Source organism: Sabethes cyaneus, chromosome 3 (assembly GCF_943734655.1).
Source record: "Sabethes cyaneus chromosome 3, idSabCyanKW18_F2, whole genome shotgun sequence".
In the NCBI taxonomy this organism is placed as follows: domain Eukaryota; kingdom Metazoa; phylum Arthropoda; class Insecta; order Diptera; family Culicidae; genus Sabethes; species Sabethes cyaneus.
Window position 1 is genome coordinate 251,436,225 of NC_071355.1, and position 22,043 is coordinate 251,458,267.

The window sequence follows — 22,043 nt, forward strand, 5'->3', positions numbered from 1 at the left end:
TATCAATTCTGCTTCAGTTGGAGGGATGAAGATGAAGGATAAATAAAGGTATGATTTTTATGAGTCTCTTCGGTTTTTCTCAGGTAAACCTTTTGCGGATACTAGTCAGTTGATAAAAAAGTATGTAATATTCAGTCGTTCCACAATTATAGCTATAAATAAAGTTTAAAAGACGTCAGTATTTTAGTAAAAATTATCGATAAATGAACGATAAAAATACGAATACACCACGAGGTCTCATAGTCTATCAAAAAAAACTTATCATTTTGCAGTCTTATCAATGCTGAATCTTTTTTATGATTGTAATCTATCGTCTCTCTAACCTATTTTCCGTATGTTTTTGACCAATGCAATTTTTTTTTGCCATTGCAAACAATCCTTATCGAGCTCGTGTTACTGATATAGAAGATTTTGCCGATAAATTCAGCTCGCTTCCGATAATGAGCTAGCAGTTTCTACCAAGCAACTGTAAGTAAAAAATGATTTGCACTTTTGCTGTTTTAAAATTAGGCTGAAAGACAATTCGTCAAACGCGAGATCTGGTTTGAATTTTATAGAAATTTACTACGAATTCTTCTGACTGAAAAAAAAAACCACAACCAGAATTCGTCCAATTTGCATGGAAATAAATTTACTCAATTATACTGAAGTGGAATATTTGTTCAACCTTTGAACCTACATTTCGTCTTACTTAAATTCTTAATACTCTATTGCTCCCTTTTGGTGATCCGCAGTGGAATGCCACCCTCGGGAACTAGCGTCACCAAAGCAGGACTGAATTCAATCTTCGGACCAATCACCGGCTCGAAGTTGTACTTGGACAACAGCAAAATCAGTCCAATTTTTGCCACCACAATTCCCCATCTGTACCCTATTGGAGAGGACAAAACGTTACACAGCTGCTTCCAATGCTGTTCGAAAAAAAAACGAACTTACCAATGCAATACCGCGGCCCATCTCCGAAAGGAAAATATGCCTTCTCGTCGTACCTCTTGGAAGCATCATCGAACCGCTCCGGAAGGTAACGTTCAGGTTCGGGAAAATACTTTTCATCCATACTGATACCCAGCAGGGGAATAATCAGTTGAGTTCCCTTCTTGATGACTTCTCCGGAATCCGGAACTCGGTACTCTTCCGTACACTCACGGTTCAGTATCGGCAATCCTGGGTACTTTCGGAGCGTTTCCTTCATGCACAGATCAAGCAGCTTCATTTCACCCAAAATATTGTAATCGATTGTCCCTTGAGATTTTTCCAATGTTTCATCAATCTCCGTTTGCAGTCTCCTCATTATATCCGGGTTCTGGCTTAACTCGTGTAGAGTAAAAATAATGGACGCTGTTGAGGGTTCAGAGCCGGCCACGTAGAATAGGAAAACATTTGACGCACATTGTCCTAGACTCATGGCGAGCTCGTTGTTTTCGCAAGCCTCTTTCCTGAGATCGATAAGTTGCTGAATAAAATCTTTCTTAATTACACCATGCTTCTCACGATATTCGATTTGTTCCGTAATAATATGCGTTACAAACTTAATGACCTCCGGGTGCAAAGATGTGGTTTTTGTGATCTTTAACAGTTCAGGACAAACAAAAACTGCTGCATTGCGAAAGTTCGTTATGAAACTTTGGCGTTGGGCTGTCCTAATCACACGTCGAAACGAATCGTCCGGATCTTCGATACAGTTGGCATCGATTCCGAAGAACACGGACGCAATTATCTGCAGCACAAAGCGGGAACTTACGTCACGCATTTCTACCACTTCGCGCCGATTGGCCATCGGTTCTAGATGGTCCTGCAATTTTTGACTGAGTTCCAGAAACGTTGGCAACATGTTTCGCATTTGACCGGGAGTGAACGTCGGAGTGAGCTTGTTGCGGAGATTCTTCCAACGTTTACCGGGCAGTGCAAACAGGTTAGCCGAGAAGGGATCTCCCTTCTCGTTGCAGTACACTCCGCGGTCGTGAAAGTGACCAAAATCAGTGGTCATAATTCGCTGTGCCAAATGTGGATCGCGGATCAAAATGGCTGGACGATAGAAAAGGTAGATTCCAACCAGTGCTCCTGTGGTCTGCCGGTATAGTTCGTTAATGGCAACGCCAAAGGATTCCTTTTTTCGTGCGACGCTTCCGAGGTTGCCAAATGGAATGTGGGGTTTCACACTTGGTAGTCCCTGCCGGTCCCAATAGGAGTACACGTATTTAAGCACGCAAACCACAGCCCCCCAGAAAAGTGCGAATGAAAAAAGAAACATTTTCGCAAAAAAAACCCTGGTTGTTGCTGCTGCTGCTGCTGCTGCTGCTGCTACTGCCGTAAACACCCAATGCACTCAGTTAATGTCTTACTGAGGGAAACATTCGGCTCCATGCAAAGCTTATAAAGTGGAGCTTCATCTGCGATTTCGGCGGAGAAACCGAACGATGCGATCGATGTGGCGCTTGGGTAAACCGCTTTTTCAATCCTATCTAGTCACGTTGATCGGAGCACGGTATCGAGATGTTACAGGCAACCATGGCTGTCGGCAGAAGGGAAGTCGTTGGGGCTCAACCAGTCTTCCAGTTATTCTGCCCGAGTGCATACAGATAATATGGATTGATTGCTTTGAACTCGATGGCACGGCAGTCTCCTGAACTGATTATCTGGCTACGGCTTTGGTAACGACTGAATTTGTTCGATATAAAGTACTGCAGGGAAATTTGATAACACATTGTTTATTTTCGATCGTTTTATTTGTGAACGGTGCCAGCTAAACATATAAAAATGCAGTTTGTTGCAGGTTTATTTTAGCTATTACTAAAAAACATCAAATTTTTAAAAAAATTACGAAATAACAACACATAAACTGAAAAATAAATTCAACGTATTTCTGTAGAATATAGTTCAAGAAAAGAAATTCATTATTATTCTGGCTTTATTTAATAGGTACTAACCTGTTTCAAAAATATTGCAAATTTCAGCTGGATTCCGTTTACCTCTGCCGAACGAAGCATTTTAAGGGGGCATAGTACTTTTTCAACTTAAAAAATCGAAATTTTTTTTATTGATGATTTTGAAAGATTGACATTTTGACCATATTGACATTTTGACGCGCATGTCTGGAGCGATTACACAGCGAATAAAAACTTCAACGTCGTTTTTCTCGAAACCAGAGTTTGAAAGTCGGTACCATAAATATCTCAAGAACGGCTCAAGTAATTCTCATGATTCTTTTTTTGTTTCAAAGTCAACAAAATTATCTAGTGTTTGACCCATCCTTTTTTCGATATTTCAATTTTTGTATTTTTTAGAAATGTTTAAAGTCAATTTTTTCGACTAAAAACCTTACTTTTATGTTTGAATGTCCGCCATTTTGTTATGCGTTCGAATTTTAAAAAAAGGATGGGTCAAACATTAGATAATTTAATATACTTTCATGTCGTTTTGGAATTTTTCAATTCGGATAAGACCCCCAGCGCCAATCCATGGTACCGCAAATCATGTTTTTTTCGTAAGATCATGTTCAAGGAGCCGTAGGGGCGAGGGGAAGAGGTTCACATATGCAAACAAAACTGTAAATATTAGTATAAAATGCAATGTTTAGAATGCAAAAAGCCCGAATCGATTCGCTTTTCGCGTTATCGAGAAAAAAATATTTGAAATAAGGCAAAAAATATGGTGTAAAAAGTACTATGCCCCCCTAAAATAAAATAAAAACTTGCAAATCATTTTCGACTTAGTGTTGGTAGAAAATGTTAACTCACTGCACTCAAAGCAAACTGGATTTACCTACACCTAAAGTTCCTTATCAGCGCCATTTTTTTTTGCGAATTCGATAAGCACTGTTCGCAATTGCCTAAAAACATATTGCCCTGGTTGACTAACATTCACAAAATTGGTAGCAATGAAGATAAACGATTAATGAGATAAGTTTTATTGGAAAATTTATGAGAGACTGTGATGTCAATATGAAGGCGTAACGTAACAAGTTACTCAGACGGATGTGCCGGTGGTTTATAAGTTAAAATAAAACATATTTACAAATTTTTTAATCCTAACCAACGTACAATACGCAATACGCTCTTAATTAATAAGTAGGAGGGGAAAGTTGTATTTTCTGGTCCTATTCGGTTGCGTTTTCAATTATTTTTTTAGTTTCTTTTATTTGTCTAAATTTAGTATAAAGTAGTGAACAAATATTACCACTTACTTCAATTTGGACTGATTCGAACTTCAAACTGGACATGAACACAAAATTAGACACAAAATTTTGGTTCCAACCAGGATTCACATTTTTCGTCTCATTCGCTCACACGTTTTATCACTGTTCTGTCTTCCGTGTTTTCACATTTTCTGTACCGTTCGTTCGTTTATTTTTTTTCTATCACGTGTTTCCTGTATCATTATTCCGCCTTTCTTCGTTTCCTGTCACATTTTTTCTTATTTTAAGTCCCATTTGTCCTCATGTTTTTCACTCATATTTTGTTATTTTCTTTCCCATATTCCAACATTTTATTCTATTCCCCGTTTTTCGTTTGCATTTTTTATCTTTTTCTAAACCTTTTTATCTCCTTTCATACTAGTTTTTCGCCTTCGTATGTTTCGTTTTTCCTTTTTTTGATGAAAAGAAGGAAAGCAATTCCTTCTTTTCTGTCACGTTTATTCTATTGTTGTCTTCCTTCTTTCCTTTTCCTCTTTGACTTTTATTTTTTATTTCCCGTTTACCATCTGTAGAAACAGACGTCTGTTTTTCCTTTTTCTTTAATCCGTTTTTACAATTTTTATTGATTTTTTCTCATTTTCCTTCTTTCCTCTACCGGTTTCCTTTTCCATCGCTATTCTTGTTTTTCCTTTTGGTATCTCTTTTTTTCCATCGTCTTTCCTGTTCCGTATTCTCTTTCTTTCTCACTTTTTCTCTATCGTTTATCCTTTTTTGCACTGTTTCCTTTTTTCTATGCCTTTTTTGTCCTGTTTTTTCACCCTTTTCCTTTGTTCTAATTTTCTCCTGTTCGGCTTTTTCGACTGTTTTCTTTAATTTTAACTCGTTTTCAGGCTAGTTTTCCCCTTTTTTCAGTTTTTTTCTCTTATTCTGTCCAGTTTGTTTTAATTTTCTTTCTCGTTCCCTGTGGTTTCTTCATCATTTTTTCTCTAGCTTTTTCCGCTTGACCTCTTTTCCTTTTCATTTCTCTTCCGTTTCACCATTCTTTTAGTTCGTTTGCCTTTTCCTCTTTTTCTTTTTTATTTTCCCATTTTTTGGCCCCTTTTTCTCGTTTTCTTCGTTTTCGATAGTTTTTCCTTCTTTTCTTTAATTTTTCTCTAGCGTTTTTCCTTTTCCTTTTTTCTTCCGTTTTGGCTTTTTCTTTTCTTCTTTTATATCCCCTTTGACCTAATTTCCCATTTTTTTCCACCCACTGGTCCATTGTTCCGTTCCTTTTCTCTTCATTAATTGTGTTCATTGTCCTGAGTCCTGAATCATCTTCCTTTCGGTTTCCTTCTGTTTGCTTTTGGTTCTCAGACCCATTTTTTCTCAGTTCCTGTCGTTTTTTGTCATTTTCTGTCCCGTTTCGACTTTTTCGGTCCCGGTTTCAGTCTGTTTTCACTTTTAACGCCTTTTCTATCCCGCTTTCCGTGTTCGTCAGTATCGTTCTTCCTCTTATTATTATCCTCTTATTTTTTTCTTATTCTGTCCCGTTTTTCCTCTTTTTCGGTTCTCGTTTTCCATCTTCCTACTCCCGTATTTTCTCCTTTTCTTTTCTTCCTCTGTTATCCCGTTTTTAATTTTTTTTTTCATTTTTCTCCGTATTTGTTCCTTTCCCTTTCTTTTCTGTCCAGTTTATCCTCATTTTCTTGAAACTGGGTCTCTTCGTTTTTCCTTATTTACTGCAGCTTTTCTCTTACATTTGCCCTTTTTCCCTGTTACGTTTTACCTTTTTTCACTTCAGTTTAAAATTTTTCTTTGGTCCGTTTTCCTCTTATTCTTTTTCTGTTTCATTTTCTTACTTCCTGTCCTATTTGCTTCATGTGTTTCTTCGTTTTCTTTATAATTTTTCTTTCTTTTCTCTAGTATTTTTATTCCAGTTTTTCATTTTCGTTTCTGTTTCGTTTTTCTTTTCCGTTTAATCATTTTCTGTAGCCCGATTTACTGTTCTTCATTTTCTGTCCCATTTTATCACTTTTGCCCCATTTTTACTCATTTTCTTTATCGTTTTTCCTTCTTTTCTTTAGTTTTTCTCTAGCATTTTACTTTTATTCTCTTCCGTTTAACTTTTTTCTTTTCTTTTTCTTGACATATTTTCCGATTTTTTTTCTACCCACTGTTCTACTGCTCCGTTCCTTTCTTCATTGATTGTGTGGATTTTCCTGAGTCCTGAATCTCTTCCATTCCGTTTTTTGTCATGTTTCTTTGTTTTTTTTTCGTTTTCAGGTCTATTTTTTCTCTGTTCCTGTCTCGTTTTTTGTCCGGTTTCAGTCTTTTTTCATTTTTAACGCGTTTTATATCTCGTTTTCGTCTGTTTTCGTTATTTTGTCACGATTTGCTTTTCCGGTTTTCGTTCTTTCTTCATTTTTCTTTTTTTTGTCCCGTTTTACCTCTTCCTGTTCTCGTTTCTTCATTTTCTTACTCCCATCTTTTCTCCTTTCCATTTTAGTCTCTTTTTTCCTTCTTTTCTGTCCAGTTTATCATCATTTTCTTTCTCATTCCTCGTTTTCTTTATAGAAGTTATAATTAAGTTATTATTATTATAGTTTTCTTTAAAGAAGGTAAAGGTTATTTTCTCTCATTTTTCTTCTTTTCACTTCTGTTCTTCATCTTTTTCTGTGATTTCCTAATTTTCTCTTTTTTATTCCATTTTTCTTTTTCTGTCCCGTTTTTCCTCCCATTCTGTCGAGAGTTTTCTCTCGATAATTTTTATTTCTTCCGTTCTCTCACTTTTTCCAACCGTTTGATTGGCTTGGAACTAAGCTTGAAATTAAATTTTCCAAGTGAACTTGAAATAGGACTTACAACTGGAACTATTTTTACGCAATTATAAATTAAAAACTACGGACTTCTGTGTTGCAGAAAATTTTACGTTTCATTAAATTTTGCGTTGCATTAAATTTTACAGAGAAGTTGGGGCGGTTGCCAAGAAGCAATGTGAGTTTTATTGTACTCTTGTAGCGGCTTTCATAACCAATTTTGGTCTCAAATGCCATCATAAGAGTGCAATAAAACCTTGGGCAGTGTGCCCCAACCTGGGCACCTCAGTGTAACTACAACGTACCGAAGTGTGGCGTCTAATATTGGTATATTCAAACCGTGAGTCAAAAGCAGATTATCTATGAATAGATTAGCAAGTTCCCCATCAATATTTTGATGATGTTTCGTTATTGATAAACAGTATTGAGCTAAGAAAGTTCTTTTCTAAAATCATTACTGGGAAGCACATCGGAATGGAATTATAACAATGTATATCAGAAATTCCATGGAAAAAAAGTAGTATCGAAATTCAAAAAGTGCTTCGATTTTGGTTAAAAATTCCGCATTGTGCGTACATGGAAAGAAGAAGAATGGTAAGCTTTCTGGCTGTGAAATAAAACACAACGATAGGTTTCTTTTGGAAGCCGGCCGTCGTTTTTTCTGTTCAGTGCATCGGATGGGCCTCGGATAAAAGATTGCCCTTTCACTGCCAATTTTATGTGTTACGCTCCAACGGCGTGGCGGTAGACTTCAGTGTGCTGACTAAGCTCGTTATTTTCGGATTGATTCTTTATGGTCATTTGCGGCATTAACCAATTGGAAAAATATATTTTCTGAAAATACGTTTCAATATATTCTTCATTGTCATATTACGGTAACTGTTTGTAGTAGTCTATATGTCTATTTTGAACTCAAAATTCCAAGTCCCATGTTCTTAAAATTCAAACCCTTCATTGTTAGAGTACCAGTTCTAGACAATATAGAAGTAGCTATATAGGTGAAACTATTACTCTCCATCAAAGCCGTAAACTTTCCTATTGGTTATGTTTCGAACAAACTCATGTGTCACTTGCCAGGACTGGAAACTAAACTTGGACAGTGCAAAAGTAACACGTTCATCGATGCAAGTAAGTCTGTTACGGATAGCTTGCAATGAAGTTTAATATGATAGAACACACACACATATGTAACGGGAAAAGTTAGCGTCAGTTTCGGACGGTAAAGTTTGCCAGAAGTTACCCCGATGGAAGGACGTAGAAATTTATAACGATAACATACCTAGTACCTTCTTATTTTTTTATGGCAAAAATTTCCCATCGTTCGCTCAGCTGCGAGCTGTGGAGTTACTTGCGATGTGTAGTATCTCATCAATGCAATGTGTACAGGAAATAAGTTTTTCTTGTCAGTTTGACAGCTAACGATAAAGCGAAACAAATTTGGTTCCTTTGACAGAATAACATTTTGTACAAGGTGCGTAAAATAAAAATCAAACCAAGAAATAATAAAAGTAAGGAAAGAAAATTTATTTTCCCAATAATCCAGTATCAATAATATTCTTTAAGTACGTTTAGGAGCAATCTGTCCTTCACTAAGATATTATTTTCGGGGTGTTATTTTCAGCGGAATGCCTCCTTGCGGTATTAGCGTAACCATGGAGGGCATAAAATTGAATTTTGCGTCTCGAGTAGCTTCGAAGTTATATTTCGACAGCAGCAGCACCAAGCCTATCTTCGAAACCATTGATCCCATGCGAAGTCCTGCAAGCGAGTATTCTCTATAATTAATTTCCTACAAAATAAACATGATTACGAAAACTCACCAATACAGTTTCGTGGACCTTCCCCGAAAGGATAGTAAGCCTTTTCGTCATAATTCTGGCTTTCGACCGCAAACCGTTCCGGTGCGTAACGTGATGGCTCCGGGAAATACTCCTCAGACATACCATATCCCAGCAAGGGAATAATCAACTGAGTTCCTTTCCGGATCACCACTTTAGAGTGTGGAACTTGATAATCTTCAGTGCATTCACGGTTCAAGATCGGAAGACCCGGATATTTCCGCAAAGTTTCCTTAAGACATAGATCCAAGAATTTCATCTCCTTCACTACATCGTACGCTACCACTCCGTTGGATTTTTGCAGCATTTCATCAATCTCATTTTGAAGTTTCGTCATATTGGCCGGACTCTGGCTGAGCTCATGCAAGGTAAAACTAATCGCAGCGGTTGATGTGTCCGAACCGGCAATGTAGAACAGGAAAATGTTGGCTGCACATTCTTCCAAGCTTAGCATAACTTCCTTGTTCTTACTGTCCTCTCGTCGAAGTTCAATCAGCTGTTGGATAAAATCCTTTCGTTGAACGTTATTTTTTTCGCGATACTCAACCTGTTCGGTAATTATCTTCGTTACAAACTCCTTCACTTCCGGTTCCAGCCCCGATATTCCGGTAATTTTTAGCAAACCAGGACACAAGAATGTAGCTGCCGAACGAAAGTTGATAGAAATATTGTCCTTTTGCACAAAATCCATGATTCGAGTGAAATCATCATTTGGATTATTGATGCAGTTAGCTTCGTAACCGAAGAAAACGCTTGCCACAACTTCCTGCATGAAACGAGAGAGAAGTGCGCGCATGTCCACAATTTCATTTTTGGATGCTGCTGGTTCCAGATACCGTTGAAATTTGTACCCGATCGATAGAATAGTGGGATACATGTGCCGTAGCTGACCGGAAGTAAACGTCGGAGTGAATTTATTACGCAAAGCTCTCCATCGTTTGCCTGGCAATGCGAACAAATGCCCAGTAAATGGATCACCTTCCTCGTTGTAGTACACTCCGCGATCGTGAAAGAACTTGAAATCCGTTGTCATTATCCGATGGGCCAAGTGGGCATCTCGAATCAAAATGGCCGGACGGAAAAACAGGTAGATTCCGACCAGTTGACCTTTCGTTCCGTGATACAGATTGTTGACTGCGACGCCGAACGATTCGGTTTTCTTGCCCACCGTTTCGATATTACCGAAGGGAATGTTTGGCTTCAAACTTGGAATTCCGTACCGGTCCCAGTGTGAGTAGAGGTACTTCAGACCTAGGTAAATCGCTGCTGCGACTATGCCGAGCGTAACAATGAACATCTTGCACGTTGCGTTTGCTAACGTAAACTGCCGGCCGAATCAGGCTGCAGGTCGTTGAAATAGAATCCCAGAAGCGTGCCGATTTCGTTATCTGCGTTATCGTGCTGTCTTTTTGTAGTAAACAAAAGCTGACACATTATCAAGCCCGACGACGATTTGAATATTTGTTTGTGTTCGCATCTGAAATCTTTAGGCAAGTGTGCTAATTATTATTATTATTTTACCACCGGTATAGAGACAGAGAGTAATGACTAGTTAAAATTGTATGACAAGTTAAATTTTATTGGTTTACACAGATTCGGAAGATCAATTATTTCAATTTCACTATTATATTTTGTTTTCAGATAATTTATTTCACTAACTCAGCCTCAATATTTGATAGAAGTTATATCGCAGATAGATGTATGCCGTTTTCTCAGCGTTAATAAATTTAAGGTCACTAAATATAAAAAATCCAAAGTACCAAGAGTACTTCATTAACTGATTTTTTTTAAATGGTTTCATATAGGTTTAAATTTGCCAATTTCCACTGCAGGTTAATATGAATCTTGGCGACCGCTTATTGTTTTTCGATGAGAGAAACTGAGAGCTTTTTAACCCTTTTTATGACACGAGTTCTTTTTGTTAACTAACTTTACTACTTTCCACGACTTCTTAACTAAGACTAAACGAAGATTGATGATTTAAGACTATACTTGTTTCACGGAAAATGTTCAATTTCAATAACTGCTTAATTTGCAACAATGATTTCTATTTACATAGCCATTCGAAGCTGTCATTATTCCGATTTAGCATGACCGAATGTTTAAATTTGTATTTCTTTTCGTTTATTTTCATACTTCTTAGGACTTGCCAGGTAATTGTGAACCACTTGCAGGAGACTAAAGAGTATTATTTACTTCTCGCTTCTTACTGCTCAACAGTCACATTTAACTCCTTAACCTCCTCCTGAATTTTTATTTCACATTTCCCACTTTTTGCTTGTCGCTTTCCGCTTCTTGCTTTCCGCTTCTTGCTTCTCACTTTTTATTTTTCCCTTCTAACACTACACTTTCAACTTCTCTTTTCTCGCACCTCACTTTTTAAGCCTCGCTTCTCACTTCTCATTTGTCACTTTTTAGTTCTTAATTCTCAGGTCAAGATTTTTATTCAGCAAAATTTTTTTGTATAATATCAATTATCTGGGGGTTTTATAGCCTAAAGAACTCAAAAAAAAAAATGTATGGAGTGTTAACGCTTCTAGCACGAAACAAAAATGGTAGTACAAAGAATGTAGCTTCCGAAAACCGGCAAAAAAATGCTTTCCGATTTTGACTCAATTTTGGAAGGTTTCTGCATGGAAAATAACAACGTATATGTATATCAAAAAAAAGTATAAATTCGAGGTTCACGATACAAGCAAAAAAAATTCTAAAATCGTACTAAAAATGTTGCATTTCTCATTGATGTGGAGCTATATGCCAGTTAACCTCGGCTTTCTTGTTTTCTGTCTAAAAAAATAATCAAAAATAATTGGCAGTGAAAAACTGGAAATTTCACGATGAAACATTTTGGGACGCTAAAAATCAGTTTTAACAGTCGCCACCACAAAGTACAGCTTTAGATCATTGGCGTAAACGGTTCTATAGCCACGATCAATCAAAGACGCAACATCGTTAAAAAAGATTGTGAATAACAGAGGTCCCAAGTTGCTTCCCTGGGGTATTGCACTAATGCCACCAAACGGGGAGGAAATACAGGGTCCCAATTTCAGACGTGCTGTAGCTTCCCAGCCCCCCTCGTGGTATGAATGTAGTCTAACGAGCCAGTTGTCACGTGCTCAAATCTCAACTAGGAGAGGCTGTAAGGATCAATAGTATTGTAGCACTAGTCTCGCCATTATGCCGTATTCTAACAGCTGGCTGCGAAGTTTATCAAACAAAAAAAAACAAAAGCTGAGTTTCGAAGTCGGACCTTAGCGCCTGGCCTTTACTTTGTTCTATAGCTATAATATGAGGCAAGTCATTCAGTCAAGCAATCCGATCTGAGGTCTCAAGGCTAGAATTTAATAAAAAAAATTGGCCCAGTCATAGTGAATGGGGCTAGAAACTAAGATTTACGATAACTATGTTTTACAAAATTCGAGATTTCCTGTTCTCCCAAAAGAATTTAAGAAAAGTTATTCGATTTTCTCTTACATCGCTTAATTAAAAGATTCACGGCTATGACTTAATTTTTTCAACAGTCCAAGAAAAATATTCAGAAAAACTGTTTCACAAACAATGATAATTTTTACAAAATTTTTGTCATAGTCTTTTAGTGATAAAAATTTTATGATAGCATTGTGTTTTGTTCCTAAGTTATGGCCCCACACCTAACAACCGGTCATGTACCGTCCTTATTCGTTAGTTTTCCGGTTATAATGCAGGAGTAAAATTTTTATCTCTTAAACTTATAAATTGACGATAGATAAAATATTCTCTAGTTTTCCGACATTTATTTGGAATATTTCACCATCGCAACTGCCGCTGCGATCAAGAGTTACAAGCATTTCTAATAAGCAAGAAATGCGTAAGATTTTTTTTGGAATTGTCTTGGGAAAGAGGAGATCTGGACTATTATTTTCATTACAAGTCCATAAACTATGCTCATATACCAAATTTCATGGAATTCAGATTGCCTTCGGCCCAAATCTGTACGTCAGTTCTCAAAAGTCCCGAATATTTAATATATGATGTTTCATATATTTTATTCTGCAAAATAAAAACTTAAATAGGCGCAAAAGTTCATAGAATTAAAATTTTTGGTGACTAAATCCCGTTATAGTAAATACCTCGCTTTAAAATACTCTCTTACGATGTATAATTGCGATGTATAACAAAGATATTCGTGAAGCAATTATAAAGGGATGAAATTACCTCCTTCAGTATGTTAAGTACAGAAGAGATTTTTTACTAACAAAATCGAACTGATTTTTGTATTGTGGAACCTGTTATTGAATCGTTCAAGCATAATTTTGCTTCGGTAATATGAGTTCCCAAATTAAGCATTCCACAGCGTATAACCAATGCATTAGTTCATCCTAACACTCAATTACACAAGCTTTAACAGCGGTGAAATGCTAATTAGCTACAGATTTTGTACTGATTTTGGCCGCTGAAACAAATCATTTCGTTGGGGCAAAATTGCAAATCATTGCGAACCCGCTGCGCACTGGCGCAAGAAATTGCAAACTCATTCGGAAAACAAAACTGAAATCACCTGTGCTGCCGGCTCCTGTCGCTTATCAGGGCCATTGTTTGCGCGGGAGCAGATAAGCGTTGTCTCGAATAGGGAAAAAAAAGTTAAATTCGGCACATTCGAGTGTGGCACCGCATCCGTCATTATCAGCTTTCAACAAATAAAGTTGACAGATTAAGTATAATGCATGTTATTATTGTCTTTTTTTGTCGGCATGCGTTTCCTGCCGTGTTAGCCCTAGCCGATGCTTAAAAATGGGATTCCGCTTAAAATCCTAACCGTACGCTTTTGTGGTTAATGAACTAAGGGCTAGGCTTTACATTCTTTATGTAGAAGGTCTACACCTATCTATTATGGTTTTAAAAATGCATTTGCCAATTTCTTGCGTACATAACAATAAATGCGGACCAATCATTATTAATAACAATAGTTCGACCCACAAAGATTGCCTTTTTAGACCAATATCGACGTCAAAGCTGTTTTTTTCTTGGAAAAATCCCCCGGCAACAAACGATTTTCAACGCTTAAACAACCTAACCATCGAAAAGCTCGCCACCACTGTTATCGTACCGAACCGGTGAACTCCGGTCTCCGTTTGGGAACCGATCAAATTGAAATTCAACGTTCAATCAGCACGGGCGAAACTCCCCAATCGGGACTCATCCGTGCGGATCGTTCATCGAGCGGACAATTGTTTTCCACTGGCCGTTTGCACGTTTTGTTTTATTTTTTTTTTGCTCCTTTCGCTTTTTTCCTATCTTAATTTGCGACTTTCCATTGAAAACTTTTTCATCCAGATGGGTTGCTCGAATCGAAACAACTCGTTCCCGGTAGAGTTCCCAGACACAAAGCACAAGGCACGGACGGTAGCACCATGTGTGTGTGTGTTTGTGTACGCGTGGGTGGACTTAAGTGAAACGGTTTCGAGCGAACCTTTAAGGCGTATTTGCTAGCGCTGCTGCTAGGAAATTGGGTGGAATTGAGCGATAACTTAAAGCCTTGCTTTGCTGAAGCTTGCAAATTTTTAGCGTACAACAGAGGAAAAGATGGCAGTCGGTCAGAGGCAGTTAATTAGAACGCTTCGAGATGAAGCATGGGAAGCAACCCGCTGATGGCGATGATGATGGTGATGATGATGATAATGATGGTTAGTCGCATGGTGAGCTTTCCTGCGCTGTGGAAATATGGCTGTAGAAAGAGCTTTTTGCTGGAGGACGATTTTTTTTGCGGTCTCGTGTATTCGATGAGGATAAAAGTTTTCCCTTCTGATGGCGGTATTTTATTGGTTACGCACCGAAGGCGATGTGCTCCGGTGCTCTGGCTAAGGGGTTCGTTGAGAAGTAGTTAGATGGCTTCCATAATTTTCCGAGATTTTTTCTCTTCTTTCACAGTTTTGATGACTTTATAGTTGGATCAGTCAGAGACATAAAAAACCCCATCCTATCAAGTGCATCAATTCAAACTGAGTAAATTACTTTGTAATTATGAGTTTTTTATATTATGGAACCTTTGTATCTTTTTAGATCATATTCTACTATTAATAGTAAAATTTATTACAACAATTATATAGTGAAAGCTGTAATTTTAAAATGTGAAATGTTGTGCAATAGTTCATTCGCAAAGTTGAATGAATTATGCCGAATGAAAAACGAGCAGAGTTGGAATGAAGACATTTTTTTCAAGTAACAATCACTTTAAACATTCATTCCTGAATATTTACCTAATTCAAACAGAGCAAATAGTTTATTAAGAAAATGTTAGTAAATTTTCTAAAAATATTCACAAATAGATTAGCGATGGATCTAAAGGTAGTCCGCTTCCTGTTACTCTTCAGAAAAAGAAGCAAAACAGAGGGCGGGAGACGGTGAGAGCATGAGAAAAGACAACCCCCAAAAAATGTGCCAAAATGGAACGCAAACGGGACGTAAAAAGATGTAGAAAAGGGTAAAAGACAAAAATGGGAGAAAACGAGACAAAAAGCGAGGGAATTGAACGGAAAAGATGACGAACGGATGAGAAAAGACGAAAAATGTGAGAAAAGGAACAACTCCAAATAAAACGAACATAAAGAGAATGGAAATGAGGATAAACTGGACAGAAAAAGAGAAAAAACGGGGCAAAAAAGGAGAAAAACTGAATAGAAAAAGAATCAAGCAAAAGAAGAGAATGGAGGAGCAACAGAAAAGAGAAACTAAAACACAAGAAGAGTGAAAACGGCACAGAAAAAAAATAAAATGCGGAAGAAACAGAGGGTAAAAGAGATGAAACAGAACAGAAAAGGAGGAAAAACAGGAGATGAAAAATAAAAAAAGTACATGCGAAAAAAAAACAAAAAACCGGACAGAAAAGGAAATAAAAAACGAAAAAAAAACGAAAACCGGGACAAAAAAAAAGAAAAAAAAATTGAAATTGGGTAGAAAATGGCAAAGAACGAGACAAGAAAGAAAGACAAATGAGGATAACTGAAGAAAGAAAGACAAAACAGCAATACAGTGGAAATTCAGGACTCAAAAAAGGGTGAAAAACAGGACAAGAAAAGAATAGCAATGGAACAGAGAAAGAGGAAACAGCGGACAAAAAAAAAGAAGAGACAAGAAAGGAAACATGGAACAGAAAATAAGAGAAACCAAATGGGAAAAGAAGAGTAGCGAGAGCAAAAATCGATGGAGGAAACAAAAAAAATGGAAAAAGAGGTCAAACAGGATGACAAATAACGGAAAAATAGAACTAACAGAGAAGAAATGAACAAAAAGAAAAAAAGACTTACGGAAAAGTTAAAACGGAACAGAAAAGACGAAAAACGGGAGATAAAAATGAAAACCGCAGGGAAAAAAGAGAAAGAAAAATAGGATGAGAAGACAGAAAAGACGAAAAACGCGGCATCAAAAAAAATGAAAACGACACAGATGAAGACGGAAAAGCAAAAGAAAGGAAGATGAATAGAATTAGAAGAGTACGAAAACTGAAAACGCAAAAAGGGGAAAATGAGAAGAAAAGAGATTGAAACCGGGAAAGAAAATAACAAAAACTAAAAGAAAAGCTTGAGTAAAACTAACCTGAAAAAGAAAAATGTAAAATTGGTGCAAGAAACGAAGAAAAACGGAATTTCAGGATAGATAAAAGGAAAACGAGAGAAAAAGAGAAAAATCTGGTGGAAAGTGTGAGCTAAAACCAATGAAATGGTCAGAAAAGAAAAAGAAGCGTGATAAAACGGCAGTAAAATGAGACATCAAAAGAAAAAAAGAGGAAGAGAACAAGAGGAAATACAAGGCAAAAAGCAAGGATATTGGACAGAGGAAAATAAAAAACAAAGTAGATAGAACAAAATAGATGAGATAAAAAGAACTCCAAACAAAACTAGGGAAACGAGAAATAGCATGTGGCCAGAACGAGAAAAAACGGAATAGAAAAGTGAAAAACAAAAGAAGAAAATATGAGAGCAGCAGAAAAAAGGAAAAACGGGACAAAAATTAAAATAAAATGGGGAGGTAAAAACGAAAACAGAAGGTCAAAGGTATGAAACGGAAAAGAAAAACAGAACGTGACAGAAAAGGTCGAAAAACAATACAGAGCAATTTCAGAACTTAGGAAAGGGTGAGAAACGGAACAGGAAAAGAAGAGTAAAGGAATAGAGAAAACAGCGGGCAGAAAAAAAGAAACCAGCCAAAAAAGGAAATATGGAACAGAAACCCAAAGGGGAAAAAAATAACAAGAGAAAAAACCGATGGAAGAAACGAGAAAAACGATAAAAACTGGTCAAACGGGATATAAACTGAAAAGTAGGGGACAAAACCCGGGAAAATGAGACAGATAAAGAAGCGAAACAGAAACCAAGAAAAACGGGCGATAAAAAAGGAAATCTAGATGTGAAGGGGAAAAAATGAAGCCAAAAGTGGAATAAAAAGACAGAATAGACAAATAAATGGGGCACCGAAACGATGAAAACGGCACAGTCAAAGACGAAAAACGAGAAAGAGAGGAGATTAAAAGAGTTACAAAAGAAAGCAAACTGGATTGAAAAAATGGGACAAGGAAAAGCTAAAAGATTGAAAACAGGAAAGTAAATAACAAAAAAACAAATCAAAAGCATTCAGAAAACTAGTCTGAAAATAAGAAAAAATTGAGCAGGATATGAAGAAAAACAATATAATGAAACAGTAAATACGGGGTGGAAAAAGGAAAAAGAGAGAAAGAGGAAAAACGTAGGGAAAGTGAAGGGTGAAGGTGGGTAATTGCATAAAACAGTTGAGTACCAACCGAGAGAGTGTAGGTTGGAGTCCCAGTTTCAATCAGTTTATCATTTTTTGCACCAAAAATCTCCACCACTTTACAATCATCATCATACAATTTCTCCGTTTTTCGAGGCCAAACATTCTTCTAAATGACCGAATGTCCCACCTTTTACTTATGTCTGGGCACGCTAGTGAATACAATCACTCTCCTTTTTAAAATGCACCAAGTATGACACTTCTCCAGCAATAATTCTTTCAAAAATGATACTCGTCAAAACCCTTTTTGCATTCAGAAAGACATTGTCAAAGGATAGGTTGAACTGTGTCTCTCCCTCTAAAAGCATAAACTTCCCAACTCTGGTCATGTTTCGCTAAAGTTACGAGCTACTTTCCAAGTCCGGAAGCTATAATGGGTAGTGCAGAAGGAACTTTCTTTCGGTACAAGTGAGTCAGTCTGTTTGCAAAAGGGATGATGAAGAAGTCCGGTTGATGGCGCGTCCGGTAAAGTTTAAAATGATAGCACATATGAAATGGGAAAAGTAAGCGTCAGAGTCTGAAGGTAAAGTTTATCTAAAAGTTGTCCTTTTTCCGAGTTGAAGGGTGGTGAAGTGCATAACGATGGGACATGTCTTTTTCCCACAAAAAATACCTTTATAGAATTACTTTAAATTCAAAGACCTACCACAATGTGCATGTGCACAGCAAATAAGTTTCTGTTTTATTTCGGAAACCAGTAGAAATAGATTTATTATTCTAGATTGGTCTTTTGCCTTGCAATTTAAGCGAATTTTCAACTAATTTTTTTTTCTTAGTTCTTTTAATTTTAGCAATTGTTATTTTTAGATTTGTACACAAATAAACTAGCAGAGTGATGAATTGTTTTCTCCAAGCTCGACCTTGAAGCTATTAACTCTCCCGATGTAAAACTATAAATCTAAGGTATGTCATCGACGGGCGTTGGCTCTGTGGTAAATCAATTACCACAAAAAAAATGAAGATGGCTTTCTGCTGCCACCTTAAGCAGGTTTAAGCAGCTTATCGAGAACAGAATCAATTACTTTTCTTCACTTTCTGTATGATATCTTCAGTGGAATGCCCCCTTGCGGTACCAAAGTGATCACCGAAGGCAAAAAATCGATTTTTACTTCTCGCGTGGCTTCGAAGTTAAACTTCGAAAGCAGCAGCACCAGTGCTATCTTCGAACTCATCACCCCTTGGCGAAGACCTGGGAAAATATATTTCGTTAAGTAATTTCAAAGCACAATTGAGTAAAACAATGCATTTATACCTATGCAGTTCCTAGGTCCTTCTCCAAAAGGGTAGTAAGCTTTTTCGTCATAATTTTTACTCTCGGCATCGAATCGTTCCGGAATGAAGCTAGAGGCTTCCGGGAAGTACTCCTCAGTCATGCTGTATCCCAGCAAGGGAATTAAAAGCTGAGTTCCTTTTCGAATCACCATTTTAGAGTCGGGAACTTGATAATCCTCAGTGCATTCGCGGTTTAGAATCGGAAGAACCGGATATTTCCTCAAGGTTTCCTTAATACACAAATCCAAAAATTTCATTTCCTTCACAACTTCGTAATCCACTACACCATTTGACCGTTGCAACACTTCATCAATCTCCTTTCTAAGTTTGTCCATATTAGCTGGACTCTGGGTAAGTTCATGTAAGGCAAAAGTAATCGTTGCAGCTGTCGTATCCGTACCGGCGACGTAGAACAGGAAAACGTTGGCCGCACATTCACCTATCGTCAGCATAACTTCCTTATTATCTCTGTCCGCTTGTCGAAGATCGATCAATTGTTGAATAAAATCCTTTCGTTCGGTGTTGTTACGTTCGCGATTCTCGATCTGTTCGGTGATTAACCTGGTTACGAAATGTCGCATTTCCGGCTCCATTGCTGATATTCCCGTGAGCTTCAATACACTCGGAAACAGAAAGACGGCAGTCGAACGAAAATTAATGGAGAAAGAGTCTTTCAGAAAGAAATTCATTACGTTTGAAAAATCATCTTTTGGATCACTGATGCAGTTGGTTTCACAGCCGAAGAAAACACTCGCCACAACCTCCTGCACGAAGCGAGCAACGACGGCACGCATGTCCACAATTTCATTCTTGGCTGCTGCTGGTTCCAAATAATGTTGCAGTTTGTATCCGGTGCTTAGAACAATAGGAAACATGTTACGCAACTGACCGGAGGTGAACGTCGGCGTGAACTTGTTACGCAAAGCTCTCCACCGTTTACCAGGTAGAGCGAACAAATGCGCGGAAAGAGGATCCCCTTCCTCGTTACAATATATTCCTCGATCGTGGAAGAACTTGAAATCCGTGGTCATCATCCGATGGGCCAGGTGGGCATCTCGAATCAAAATCGCTGGACGGAAAAACACGTAGATCCCGATCAGTTGACCTTTCGATTGATGATACAGCTTGTTGACAGCAACTCCGAACGCGTCGATTCTTTTGGCCACCGATTCAATATTACCGAAGAGAAAACTTGGTTTCATACTCGGAATCCCGTGACGGTCCCAGTAGGAGTAAAGGTATCTTAAACCTAGGTAAATCGCCGCAGCGACTATGCCGAGCGTGGTAATTAGCATCCTGCTTGTTGCAATATTTAACGTACACTGCAATCGGACGAGTCGCAGGTTTGAAAATTTCAAATTAAAAGCATCGCAATTCCATTAGCAACGTTATCTGCTGTCTTTCCAATCGTCTAGCGAGATTAAACGTAGTAAACAATAACTCTTGCCCTGGTTCTTGATAAACAGCTACACGTGAGAAACGTAAACAAAGATGCTGGTTTATATTGCCAGACTGGCTGGCTGATTAGATTGGCGCACTGTCGAACTTCTTGTCCAAAATATATTATAGGTACTTTTTACACGCTATGCTTGGACACTCTATTGGATTTAGGAATGATAAACCTTGAGGCAAGGAAGGCACAATCTTAGCGCATTAGACACCAGGCACGTTTGATATTCATACCATAACGTGACCGATGTCACCATCATAACGGTCTGCTAGTAGAGTAACGAGTAGAATTAGGTCAACAAAATCAGTTCGTTCTTGATGTCCGAGTCACCCTCTCTCCCTTGGAAAAGAAACCCTTGGAAACGATGTTCGCACTTCGTTTTTATTTTAGTACAGTTCAAGCAATAAATCTATTCTGTACCACCAGCCTACCTATTTCTTTAGCAGTTTATGAAGCAAACTTCCACTCCGTTGGCCGGCATCTCATGCTCTTAACGGAATTTACATTGTATTAACCACGCAAAATAGAAAACGGTGCATATTGAAACAATGTACACCTTCTTGGTTAGGTCATTAAAAATTATTTATAAAGTTTCTGTCAACCCATCCCCCTTTAACATTGGCTTTACAAATCGGAGGGCAACAAAAAATTGTTGGACATGCATACAAAATTTTGTATAAAATCAATTGCCTGTGAGGTCTGTAGTCTGACGAACTCAAAATGTGAGTGTACGCAGTGTTAACGCTTTGAACTATAAATTTTCTTTCGATTTCGTCAGCCTTTTCGTAGGGTGTGGCATGGTATTGTATGGGTTTTGCTTTGCATCGTAAATAAGAAAAATAAATTTTCACAATCACACTTTGAGTAAACACGCTTAACTCACTACTTACTACTCACTACTCCATTTCGTGCTCATTTCGTGTGCATTTCGAGTCCATTTCGTGTCCATTTCTAGTCCATTTCGTGTTCATTTCGAATCTATTTCGTGTTCACTTTGTGTCTATTTCGTGTCCAAATCATGTTCACTTTGCGTCCATTTCGGGTCCATTTCATATCTATTTCGAGTCTATTTCATGTCCATTTCTTGTCCATTTTGCATCCATTTTGTGTCCATTGCGTGAACATTTTGTATCCATTTCGAATCCATTTCATATACAAAACCATTTTTTGTCTATTTCGGGTCCATAGTGTATTCATTTTGTGTCCATTTCGTGTCCATTCCGTATACAAATTGTGTCTATTTCGTGCTTATTTCATGTCTATTTCGTGTCCATTTTGTATCCAATTTGTGTCCACTTCGTGTCCATTTCGCGTCCGTGTCGTGTTCATTTCGTGTCAGTTTTGTGTTCATTTAGTGTCCATTTCGAGTCTATTTCGTTTCCCTTTCCTGTTTGTCTCGTGTTGATTTCGTGTCCACTTTGTGTCTTTTCGTGTCCAGATCATGTCCACTTTATGTCCATTTCGTGCCCATTTCGAGGCCATTTCGTATCTATTTCATGCCCATTTTGTGTCCATTTTGTATCCATTTTATATCCATTATGTGTCTGTTTTGTGTCCATTTTGTGTCCGTTTCGTGTTCAATTTGTGTCTATTTTGTGTTAATTTCGTGTTCATTTTGCGTCTATTTCGTGTTCATTTTGTGTCCATTTCTTATCCATTTCGTGTCCAAGTGTGTCCATTTCGTGTCCGTTTGCGTCGACGACACCCCATCAGCCATATATACGTTTACCATACGGATGGTTGCCATACGTACGATTGCCATACAGACG

The 22,043-nt window shown here is 37.7% G+C and overlaps 3 protein-coding genes across 3 annotated transcripts; all 3 read right to left on the reverse strand.

Annotated features, from left to right (window-relative positions):
* Positions 1 to 707: 707 nt before the first annotated feature.
* On the reverse strand, positions 708 to 2,251 carry LOC128739881 (probable cytochrome P450 6d4). The gene is made up of 2 exons (XM_053835383.1): positions 937 to 2,251; positions 708 to 871 (listed from the first exon to the last, which is right to left on the reverse strand). Exons 1-2 carry the CDS (start codon positions 2,249 to 2,251, stop codon positions 708 to 710), a joined length of 1,479 nt encoding a protein of 492 aa, XP_053691358.1.
* A 6,276-nt stretch (positions 2,252 to 8,527) lies between these two features.
* Positions 8,528 to 10,065, reverse strand: LOC128741793 (cytochrome P450 6d3-like). Its single transcript, XM_053837838.1, has 2 exons — positions 8,751 to 10,065; positions 8,528 to 8,688 (listed from the first exon to the last, which is right to left on the reverse strand). Exons 1-2 carry the CDS (start codon positions 10,063 to 10,065, stop codon positions 8,528 to 8,530), a joined length of 1,476 nt encoding a protein of 491 aa, XP_053693813.1.
* An 8,218-nt stretch (positions 10,066 to 18,283) lies between these two features.
* On the reverse strand, positions 18,284 to 20,135 carry LOC128744741 (probable cytochrome P450 6d5). Its single transcript, XM_053841951.1, has 2 exons — positions 18,805 to 20,135; positions 18,284 to 18,741 (listed from the first exon to the last, which is right to left on the reverse strand). The coding sequence occupies exons 1-2, from the start codon at positions 20,117 to 20,119 to the stop codon at positions 18,581 to 18,583; spliced, it is 1,476 nt and encodes a 491-aa protein (XP_053697926.1). The 5' UTR covers positions 20,120 to 20,135; the 3' UTR covers positions 18,284 to 18,580.
* Positions 20,136 to 22,043: the final 1,908 nt, after the last annotated feature.

Excerpts from the sequence above, each read along its gene's own strand:
- LOC128739881 (XM_053835383.1), bottom strand. The coding sequence starts at position 2,251 with ATGTTTCTTTTTTCATTCGCACTTTTCTGGGGGGCTGTGGTTTGCGTG. Across the intron at positions 872-936 it reads TGGGCCGCGGTATTGCATTG|GGTACAGATGGGGAATTGTG; the intron begins GTAAGTTCGTTT and ends CCTCTCCAATAG.
- LOC128741793 (XM_053837838.1), bottom strand. The coding sequence starts at position 10,065 with ATGTTCATTGTTACGCTCGGCATAGTCGCAGCAGCGATTTACCTAGGT. Across the intron at positions 8,689-8,750 it reads AGGTCCACGAAACTGTATTG|GACTTCGCATGGGATCAATG; the intron begins GTGAGTTTTCGT and ends ACTCGCTTGCAG.
- LOC128744741 (XM_053841951.1), bottom strand. The coding sequence starts at position 20,119 with ATGCTAATTACCACGCTCGGCATAGTCGCTGCGGCGATTTACCTAGGT. Across the intron at positions 18,742-18,804 it reads AGGACCTAGGAACTGCATAG|GTCTTCGCCAAGGGGTGATG; the intron begins GTATAAATGCAT and ends ATATTTTCCCAG.